Source organism: Plasmopara halstedii (assembly GCF_900000015.1).
Source record: "Plasmopara halstedii genome assembly, contig: Scaffold_526, whole genome shotgun sequence".
Taxonomy (NCBI): Eukaryota; Oomycota; class Peronosporomycetes; order Peronosporales; family Peronosporaceae; genus Plasmopara; species Plasmopara halstedii.
Window position 1 is genome coordinate 71,868 of NW_020187446.1, and position 10,814 is coordinate 82,681.

Consider the following 10,814-nt stretch of genomic DNA (forward strand, 5'->3'; position numbering starts at 1 on the left):
TCTACGTAGTCGGGCGCCCGGTCACTACACAACCGAGCTTGACCAACAAAAAGCTCTCGGAGCTTGCTTCTTGGTACATCTAGAAATCCCAATGGATAGGTACCGCGCTCGACTTCGCGCTCAAAGAGGAGACGCTCTTGTACCCGCAATTTGGACAATTTCTATGCTACTCGCCCCTGGCAAAGCCGCTGCAGATGATGAAGAGCTCTTTGAGCGATGAGTGCAGCGGAACCGGAAACTTTTCTCGCTGTCTACCTTACAACGGAGCCACAAGGAAGTGGACGTGTGCGTACAGCGCCATCTTTGATTTGAGCTTGCCAAATTCAAGGCGCAACGCCGACTTCCTTCGTATTGTCGCCTTGCGACATATGGAATATTCCATCACGCCCCCGGTCCGCCGACGACTCTTCCCGGTGAGAATGGTGGCGTCCACTATCACATGGAACGCTTTATGAGTCGTCGTCGTCGACAGGGTCGAACGCAATATCTTGTGAAGTGGCGGGGATTCCCAAACTCCGCAAACTTGTGGGAGTTCGAGGCGCCACTCTGGCAAGACAGCCCAGACTTCGTGGACGCTTATGATCAGAAGGATCACGATGCTCTGCTCAGCAGTAGCTTGGGAAGCCGAAGGGCTATACGCTTAGCTCTAGCTATGACCCTCAGCCGCTGTGTTCGTAGACTCACCCGAATGACGACTAGGTCGATCGCTGTCCGGTGATTCGCGATGCTCTGGAGGAAAAATCCGTCGTCATCGACATACCGCCGAGCATCTTGCCGAGGTCGCATATCGCTGTGCAGAAGACCTTAAACGCTTATCAAATTTTGTGCACCGACTGCCTCACGTTGAGGACTATCACGCTCTGTCGGACCGACTCCTAGCCGTCGAGCAGACGAATGCAACACTCCGTGCGACGGTGGATCGTTTGGCGCCGTCGTAAACGGAAACTGTTACACTCCGTGTTCAGAACCATTTGCTGGTACGGCTTCTGGGTAATCGAGCACCTGTGGGCGCCGGATCCTGGTACGGCTTAAGCAAGTTCACATAAAGCACCGGATGGATGTGCATCCTAATCGGAAGGTTTAGCATAGACGCAAGGCCTCGCTTGGCTGCGACCTTAAAAGGTCCGATAAACCGTGGACGGAGCTTCGTCCTAAACACAGCAGAGACTGCATGTTTAGGAAGGTTTTTAGCATTTAATAAATCAGGTGTCCGACCTAAACGTTTTCAGCATTTCTTCTGCTTCGTCCGTCTGCATATCTTTCTACATGTCTTGGCTTTCAACCATCGCATCGCGAACATGTCGTAGACACTCAGTCTGGTATACAGGAAATCACCGACTTTATTACGCACGGTGAGGTGAATGACATCAGCTAGCGGCTTTGCTATTCTTCTTCCACCAAGCCCTGAGACATGGAATGGCGACGTCAGCGGGACGCGAGGATTAATAAGCCCTTTCACGTCGAACGGCTTGCAGCCGGTAGATGAAAGCACTGCATTGCTAAGAGCAAGCTCTACGAGTGGCAACATAGCGCTCCAGCGCTTCGGTATTTCCGCGCAGACGCTGCGAAGAACGTCTTCAACGACGCAATTTATGCGCTCAGTCTGACCATCGGTTCGCGGATGGTCCGCTATTGGCTTAGTTAACTTGGTGCCCAGCACCCTGAACGGTGTAAACCAATTCTTCCCAGTGATGCGCGGGTCTCTATCAGAGACAATTGACTCCGGGAGTCCATGTTGTCGAAAGACACGATCAACAAACAGCGTCCCTGTACCAACAACGTCGTTGGTACCCGAAATTGCCGCAAGATAGCCGTCTTGCTCAAACAGTTCACAAAGATCACCACACTCGTGTTACCCGCCGAATTCTTCGGCAGGCCACACACAAAGTCCATACTCATGGACAACCAACACCCGGATGGTACCGGTAAACTGGCCAGCGGCGCTGCCGCATTTGGAGAGGCGTCTACTCACAACCGCGATGACCACTGAGTGGAGTGTCGTGGGTCTCATTAAGAATGCGGTATTTCAAATCCTCTTCGTGAGGAACCAAATTTCATGGCGTATCCGTTAAATCGGTGCTATAATACAGCAACCCGTCATTCAACATATATCAGTGTAACCGTGTGCGCAATTGCGCCGACAATTTTTTGCTCGATTTTCCAAACTCCTTGCTCCCGAGAGCCTGAAGCAGCGCTACACACATAACGTCAAATGCGTATGCGGTGCGGATCAACTCCGTCTCTGACGACGTGACCGTCGTGACATTAGCAAGCTCATAATCTAGTCTGCGTGACAACGCATCAGCCAAAGCATTCTGCTTTCATGGCTAATGCTTCACCTCGAAGTTATATTCTGCAAAGAATGAAAGCCACCTATCCATCTCTGCGAGAGGTGAGGCGACTGAGTCGCAGTGCGTAATGACGCATGATCTATGTAGATCACAACGGCTTTGAGCCAAGCAGGTCCATCCTGTGCATACTTCATTGCAAGTAATTTCTTGTCGTAGACTGGGTTATTCCAGACCACAGTCTTAAGCTGGCAAGATTCGAACGCGATCGCTCGATCTTGCCCCTCGGCGTCTGCTTGTAACAGTGCATAGCCGATGGTAATGTCCGAAGCGTCACAGACGACACTTAAAGGATGATCGGGGTCTGGCAACGCCAGTATTGGTGCATGAAGGAAGCTGTATTTGACCCTGTCAAAAGCCTTCCAACACTGGGTGTTTTAACACCATTCCGTATACTTCTAATGAGATTCGACAATGGCCGTGCCATTTTTGCATAATTTGCGCTATACTGGTGCAAGTAGTTGGCGAGGCGAAGCCACTAGCGCAAATTCTTTTGGTTCTTTGGGATTGGCCAGTCTACAATCGCCTTGAACATAGCGGGATTTGCTAGAAGGCCACGCTTCCCAATGTAGCACTCTAGGAAGGGATTTCTTCAGCGCCGAAGATGCACTTATTTGCATTGGCATACAGCTTATTCGTGCGCATGCACTGATGCCCCGCTCTGAAATGGACGATGTGGCTCTCAACATCCGTCCTCTCGTGCCCCGCATGACTGTGGACGAATCTGTCGCTGAGGTATGTTTGTGCATACGCCCGGTGAGGCCTAAAGAGCTGCGCCACAGGACGATTAGATGTTGCTGGTGCATTTGTAGCACTTGGGCATCACCAGACACTCCCAAATCAACTCGCTCGGTGTACTAACCGTTGTCTGCGGAATATCACTCGCTCTCATGAGCTATTGGCAATACCCGTCGACCAAGTCGAGTGCGCTGTGCTTTGCACCGTCAACCATATTGCTCGGGATAGCATTCTTCTTAAGAATCGGCGTCTGTGCCGGAATGGTGGCAGCGTTTAGCTTATTGTATGTGTGAACGATACGCCACTTACCGTCCGGCTGTCGGATACAAAACGTGGGTATCGAATGGGGAGATTTACTCTCACGCACCTTTCTGCGCCGTGCTTCGCACAGAAAAAGGAGTCAATGGCATCACAATGCTCATTGGGCAGGGGTTATTGGCGTGTTACGCAGTATTTGGTTCCCGAAACCAGGTCGATCTCATGGCGCACACCTCTGTCCGGAGGTAGGACCGACGGCGGGTATTTGGAGACGACGTCTTTAAGTTCTTTTACTAAAGGACAGTACAGATCTTCAGGATCGACGATCTACATCGTGCATTTAGCACTCTCTTGGTGTCCTGGAGGACAGCTTTGTCTGGAAGCGACGACGAGTTGATTACCTCTTCCAGTCGTATAATAACCACTTTGGCTAAGTCGCCTGTCTTTAAGGCGCCGCCGAACTCTTCAAGGGACACCTCGTCCAGCCCAAGAAGAGATCCCATCGCGGGAAAAGTCTCGAGGCTGACGTCGCCGTTTTACTATCATACCGTTCACAAGGGTGCATAGCTGTGCGCTACAGACACCCTGGGTCAGGGTCGACGCCGTGCGTCTTTTGGATAATACACGGCCTCGCCGTCTCCTCTCTATAGAGACTTTTGTCTCGTCGAGACCAGTTGGAATACGCACTCAGCTTCGTCCAGTGTCCCCACTCCCTGCTCCATCGGAGATTTGATGTTATCAAAACACCCGAAGAAAAGATGCTATTTCCGCAGTCTTCGTCCAGTACATTACGTGCCACTCCACACGCGTCACCGGGGCCTCGCCCTCGATGCCTCGGTCTTTGGCCGACCATGCCACTCTTGGCATGCTGCAACTGCTTTGATACTTGAGCAGTGCTCCGTGGGTTACGTGCCACTTCACGTTCAGCCCGCGAGCCATGCTCGGGACTCTTATTCGATACACCTTCGGTGTTCGACAAATCGGATACTCCGATATCAAGCACATTGACCGTCCCAGAGTAGTACCCGCGCCAAAAGTGCGTTTGCTTCCCAGCAGAGGTGGATTCATAACTCACCAAAGCTCTATCAGAAGTCGTGCGCGTAGCATCCAAGGTCTCCGACCTCCAATCAATCCATGGCTCATGGTGTTCCAGGCATGTCATACCAAGGATAAGGTCATACCTTGCATCCAAATCTAAAACTAGGCAGCGTTCCACGCTATCGAAGCCAAGAAACTTGACACTGAGATCCACAGGAACACTTGGCTCAGGGACACAAGTCCCCATCACTAAGCGAACAGTGACAGTGTCAAACAACCACGCTTCCAGCGCCTCAGTATTCAGCTGACTTCCTTTGATCGTGGAGCGTCGAGCGTAATTGCCCTACACCCCGAAATCGATAAATATCTTCCATGACCTTTCAAAGCCCATCACGGTCGCTTTTACGATCAGCAAGCCCGACTTGCATACACATTCCATGTTCTTGAGCACAGCGCTCTTTGGGGCTGGGCTCTGCTGCCCTCTACCTCTTTGGAGCTGAACAGAATTCTTTCCTAGTAGGGCACAATGGGCTCTGCCGTTTCCCGCGACAAACTAGACTGCGTGAGAAGCGGGATCGTCGGTTCGATAAACCTTGACGCGCCCTTACGCAGAGGACAACCAGTCCGAAGGTGACACGTGTCTCGACATGCAAAAATTGTTGGGTGTTTAAACGCTGCTTGGCAGCTCGGAGCTCTTCCTCCTCCTTTTCAGCATTACTGAGATCCATCGGCTCAGGCCCGCTCGACGAGCTCTGAGGGTGTGAATTTTAACCAAGTTGTGCCGATTTAAAGTTGAATCTGGCATTCAATGCCACATTCACCGTTTTTTTAAAGAAGATGGATGCACACGAAAGACTTCTATCCCGGCCACGCCAGCGCGGAGGCCCTCCATAAAGACAGTAACTGCGACCGCCCCGGGAGAGGATCGGCTGCCATCCCAGCAATGAGAGTACACAACTCTTAAACAATGTCCACCAACACTTCTTGCCCTCTCGGGCGGCAAGAAAACGCGATCGCGCGCGATATGCCAGGTTAGGCGGCGAGAAAACTCGCAAAAGCTGACGCTTCTGCTCCTTCCAGGAGGGGAACGCCGATTCAACCGAAGCACCGCACGTTAGTGCCCATTCTCGTGCTCGCCCCCCAGCTTGGACATAGCTGGCGTCACGCGCTGTTGCTCGTTCTGAAGCATGGCGGATGCCATAGCCATCTCGGCCTCTTTTACACAGAGCTGGAGATTCTCTTCATTCTTACCCTCAAAGGTCTTAACGCTCACCATGAGCGGCTTGGGTCGGGGGGATAATCCGTCGTCGACGGTGGCGTTATGGACGCAGTCGACGCCGACTTTATCTGATCTAGGTGCCCTAAAAAAGCATTTTCATAGCTTCAAACAACTCTAGACGCGCGCTTATCGCTTCCGTGCGAAGCAAGGTGTTGCACGCCCTCAGGGCCAAGCAGAGTCATCAGCTTTTTAAGCCCGTCCTGCACGCCCTAAAGCAAATAGGAGAATTGCTCCATCCTCACAGAAAATCGGTCGTTACGACTCAGGCGTAGATTGACTACGAGTGCTATCAAGTGCAGCGGGGCTGCCGTAGCTCTTTGCTTAGAGGAAGCTTACTAAGGTCACCAACCTTACGTTCAATACCAGAACCAGTACGAGTGTAGCGAATCGCAATCTGCTACCTCCAAGAGTACCCAAAACCTTATATAAACCCGTTCGTTCATAATTGAAACTGAATTTGTTTTATTTGCGGCAGAGCCGCCTATATCTAAAACCTTAGGTCTTCGAAATCAAATAGTATAACCTAATCAATATGCAATAACTATAGCAGTCCCGCCACGTAGTGGCTTCTTGTTACGATGTAGCTACACCCTTTGTGTGATTACACTGACTTGTGTATTTCACACCTTTGTACGGCCATACCATCTTGTGTGACCCACCCTTTCATACCAGGGTACGTGTAACCCGTTACAATGATGGCTCATCTCGCTGCTATCGGCGATAATGTCACCGGTGAGGAGACAGCCAATCTGTTCCCCGACATAGTGTTTCGCCAACATGGGTTCTCAGTGGCAATTGTATCAGATATATACCTGTGTATACTCATACCTGCCATGCTAATTTCGTTACTATTTTCATAGAATTTTTGCTTGTGAGTACCCCAAAAGTAATACTAGCATGTCCCTGACTACATTCGGTAATTTTAGTACAACCATGGCATATTAATATTGCTCTATCTCCTTAGAATTTTGATCGGCATGGAGGTCCGATACGCTGACATGACTGACGCGGATGTCTACGCTTACGAACAGGAGTTTAATATGGAAGATGACTGGGAGGAATTACATGCGCACGAAATGGAAGCTATGGAGGAGGAGATGTGTGCCATGGAGGCATTCGGGTTGCAGCAAGTTGGGGATAATCGGCCGCAGACATCGAATGCTTCTAATTCACCCAACCAACCACCTACAGTCAAATCAAACGCTTTAGTAAAAAGAGCAGAGGACACGAAAAATGTGCACAAGCATCTTGACCAAGTCTTGGCTCGATGCGCGAACCTATTGGGTGAGGAAGGAGACGATGACATGGCTATCGAAAATGCGCAGCTCGATTTCGAGCACAAGGAGAGGCAGGCAGCGACAACAAATGCTGCATTTTCAAGCTCATATCTTCTCAGTCGTCCGCCAGTTGACATCGACTCCCTCTCTGTTGTGCTGAGTGATGGAAAGCGAATGTTTTTGCGCAAGAAGCGATCTAGCAATGAGCATGTAACTCCTGGTTCTGTGCGCAGTTTAGCGTCATCACTTGTTTCTATAAAGGAATTAATGGATACTGTTGAGCGGGTACGATGGTATTTAGAATGAGGTGGTAGTGACATAATCTGATGAAATCTTTGCTTGTGCTTAGATGGAGATTGAAGAAGCCACAACTGAAGTTGAAGACACGCTGCATGAAGCTGATTTAGATAATCACGAACGGCTTTTTGCGTCAAATGCTGTATTGTGGCTGGACAAATACAGACCACGGAGTTTTTTGGATCTTTTGAGCGACGAGCGAACTAATCGGGAAGTGTTATCTTGGATTAAGTCGTGGGATCGATTTGTATTTCCGAAGAAGAAGCACTTTAATGGCGCTCATCTAGCCAAACAAATCCTTACTGGCACTCTCGATCAGTCTCAGTGGAATAAGGAACCTACGAAAAGCGATTCTACCGATGGAGATGACGAGGATAAACGTCCACTGATTAAGATCATTTTGATCTGTGGCCCTCCTGGATCAGGAAAAACAACTTTAGCTAACATCGTTGCTCGTCATGCAGGCTACAACCCCATTGAAGTTAATGCTAGTGATGATCGCACGGCCTCAGTTTTGCGTAACAAAATTGTTAGTGCAATGGAGATGCAGTCGATTTGGGGCGAACGTAGACCGAATTGCATTATTTTGGATGAGATCGATGGTGCCATGAACGGCACCGATGGAAAATCTGCGATTGACGTAATTAAAGAAATTGTCAATGCTCCCTTACAGAAGAAGAAATCAGGAGGGAAATCTGTAGTCAAAAATCGACACCCATTGACGCGTCCACTTATTTGCATTTGTAATGACTTGTATGCATCCGTGCTGCGCCCATTGCGTCAAATATCTAAGATTTTCACATTAGACAGTCCACACTCGCAACGACTCGTTTCGCGTTTGAAATACATCTGTCGTAATGAAGGCATAAAAGTTTCCACAGGGGCGCTAGCAGCTCTGTGCTCTAGCGCTGAAAATGACATTCGCTATTGTCTAAACACTCTTCAATTCCAAAGCACACGATCAAGAGGAGCTGTGATGAGTAAATTGACTCTCAGTAATGGACTCGTTGCTCAAAAAGATCATGTCCATGGTATGTTTGAGGTGTTGGATCTTGTGTTTTACGAAGCGCGCTCAAATATGAAAAAGGGTGAAATTCCTGCAGCTGAAAAGATAAGCGAAGCTGTTGCATCGATCGGAAACTTTCCCTTACTGATCAGTGGATTAGATGAAAATGTACCTAGGATGATCTTTAACGACCCAACGTTAAAAAACATCTGTGATGTTTTCGAGTGGCTCGGACTTGCAGATGAGTACGAAACTCGCGCTCGCTCAGACCAGCAGTTTTTTTTTCAAGCATATATTGAGTTCGCTGCCATCGCAACACACAGATCTTGCTGCACAAGCTCAAGGCGCCGTGTGGAATACCCTCGCGCGCAATTTGAAGCGCAGAAAAGGCAAGATCGGTGCGAAAATATCCTTGTCGCACTATCAGAGGGAGCTCATCTTCAGCCGATTGTACGCGTGGGTACCAGCGTTCTTGTAGTTGATGTGGTTCCGTGTCTCATCGCAAGTCTATCCCCCAACATTCGTCGTATCAATCCGTCTCTCCAGACTAAGAAAGAACAGATCATGATACAGCGGTTGATTGAGCTGATGGCATCGCTTGGACTATCGTTTTGTCACAAATTTCTTCCCGACGGTACTGAAGATTACGAGCTTGAACCGTACGTGTTTTGTATGCTTGTTTTTGATTTCTGGGTGTTTCCCGGCTTACCTTGCTGTGCAGGGCTTTGTACGAGATAGTCAAGTTTCAAAGTAGCGAAGGTACCGCTGTACAGCAATCTATGCTCCCGCTGTCAGTGAGAAAAATGATAGCACGCGAAGTAGAACTGGAACAGATGCGTCGTAGTGAAAACAAGAGTCCATCAGTGAATAACAACGACAACAGGGGTCTGCACTCGGTCAGCAAACAATCCGATAAAGTCACGATCGAAGAAAAGGCTGCGAATGCGACATATGCGCTCCCGAAGCTCAGTGGTACGTCAATAGAGTTGATTCTACGGATATGCCGCCTTTGTCTTGCTCAATTCTTACATTTTTCTTGTCTCTCTAATCTCTAGAAGTAGAGTTATTAAAGAAGGACGAGGCTCTTCGCAAGCAAAATCCATTTGCTTTTGCTCACCGTGAGGCGAAGCGTAAGCGTGATGAGGAGCTGAACGCGAAATTTAAACAGCAGTGCACAAACGATTCTCGTAGGCACAACATGGTGCGCTACAAGTATAACGAAGGCTACACGTGTGGCATTAAAACTGTCGTCTACGTCCGTGATTTAATATGAACTCACTGTTCTTTCGACTGTAAACATATCGAGTCTACCACTCATCTCTACTTTCTTGCTGCTTTCTTTTTCTTTTTTGTCTTCTTTTTGTCATTGTGGCTCGCGGATGCTGGTGCATCTTCAATTCTTGAGTCAGAAATGGTTTGGGCGGGCAGCGTAACCATGGGCCCGAGTATTTCTTGCATTACAAAGCGCAGCAACCTTGTCAGTCGATAGAAATTGGTCGTGTCCACCGTAGCGTACTTCACGGTCTCATTACGTCCTTTGATAGTGCGAGATGCCACAGGCGTAGACTTCGTCGAGTGGTGCGACACCCGCGCAACTACCTTCACTTCATCGTTAGCTGTCACACGCGTCTTGAAGAAAAAACGCGAATTTAAAGGGTCCCCCACGAACGCCAATTTTGTCTGCTCATCGAAGCGTTCCCAGCTTACGGTGCCTTTGGGGGCCATCACTGCAGTTCGTGATTGGAAGATATATGTCCAAATCTTAAGCTTTTAGAGTAGTGTTGGAGTAAAAAAGTATGTGCTCGGTCCTGATAAAGAAACTGGGATGCTGTTTTATATTCCTTAACTTCCTCAGTTCCAATTTTTCTGACTGACCCCGACGATCGACCATGGTCCAACAGCACCAACTATCCACCTTGAACTACGCTGCCACCAATCAAACTGTCTCAACCGTCTAGAAGCTAGCCACCTTTTGCGGACTAGCATGTTTCCTGCTGCACCCGAAGGGGGACGGGAAGCATGTGCCCTGAGGGTGGCGAGAGCTCGGTAGAGGTCGGTGCGGATAGACTCAAGGTGTGGATGGCTGGTGAAGAGATGATCGACGCCATTTCGGTCGTGCCGGTCGCTGTGTTACCGAAGTCTCGCTTTAGCGACAACGAGGATGGTAATGACGACGACGATAGCCTAAATAGTGGAGCCCGCGACAGCCTTGTAAATAGAGGCATTACTAAGCAGCTCGATTCCACGCGCACAGTCAAGTGGGCCCGACAATCTCAATCCAGCGAGACGATTAGAGAGTTTTACTACATCGACAATCGCCGTACGGAATCAGGCAGGCTCGAGCACCGTGTGACATGGATCGATGGGTCTGACCCGATCTGGCTACCCCGCGATCAGTTGATCGAGAATAACATTGCCAAGTTGGCCAAGACTCTTGAAACCGAAAGCCTGTGACAATCTCAGCGTCCTCTCTGTCGTTTGAGCCAATTTACGAAAGATCTTCTACAGCGGGGCTGCCGTAGCTTTGCGCTTATAGGAAGCGTAAGTTAGGTCACCGACCTTTCGTTCTATAC

The 10,814-nt window shown here is 49.3% G+C and overlaps 2 protein-coding genes across 2 annotated transcripts; one reads left to right on the forward strand and one right to left on the reverse strand.

Annotated features, from left to right (window-relative positions):
- Positions 1 to 6,638: 6,638 nt before the first annotated feature.
- Positions 6,639 to 9,514, forward strand: PHALS_11064 (chromosome transmission fidelity protein 18 homolog; the record flags this gene model as incomplete). Its single annotated transcript, XM_024726594.1, has 4 exons — positions 6,639 to 7,223; positions 7,288 to 8,900; positions 8,963 to 9,213; positions 9,297 to 9,514. 4 exons carry the CDS (start codon positions 6,639 to 6,641, stop codon positions 9,512 to 9,514), a joined length of 2,667 nt encoding a protein of 888 aa, XP_024577255.1.
- Positions 9,515 to 9,561: 47 nt separating this feature from the next.
- On the reverse strand, positions 9,562 to 9,966 carry PHALS_11065 (uncharacterized protein; the record flags this gene model as incomplete). The annotated part of the gene is made up of 1 exon (XM_024726595.1): positions 9,562 to 9,966. One exon carries the CDS (start codon positions 9,964 to 9,966, stop codon positions 9,562 to 9,564), a length of 405 nt encoding a protein of 134 aa, XP_024577256.1.
- Between the last annotated feature and the right edge of the window lie 848 nt (positions 9,967 to 10,814).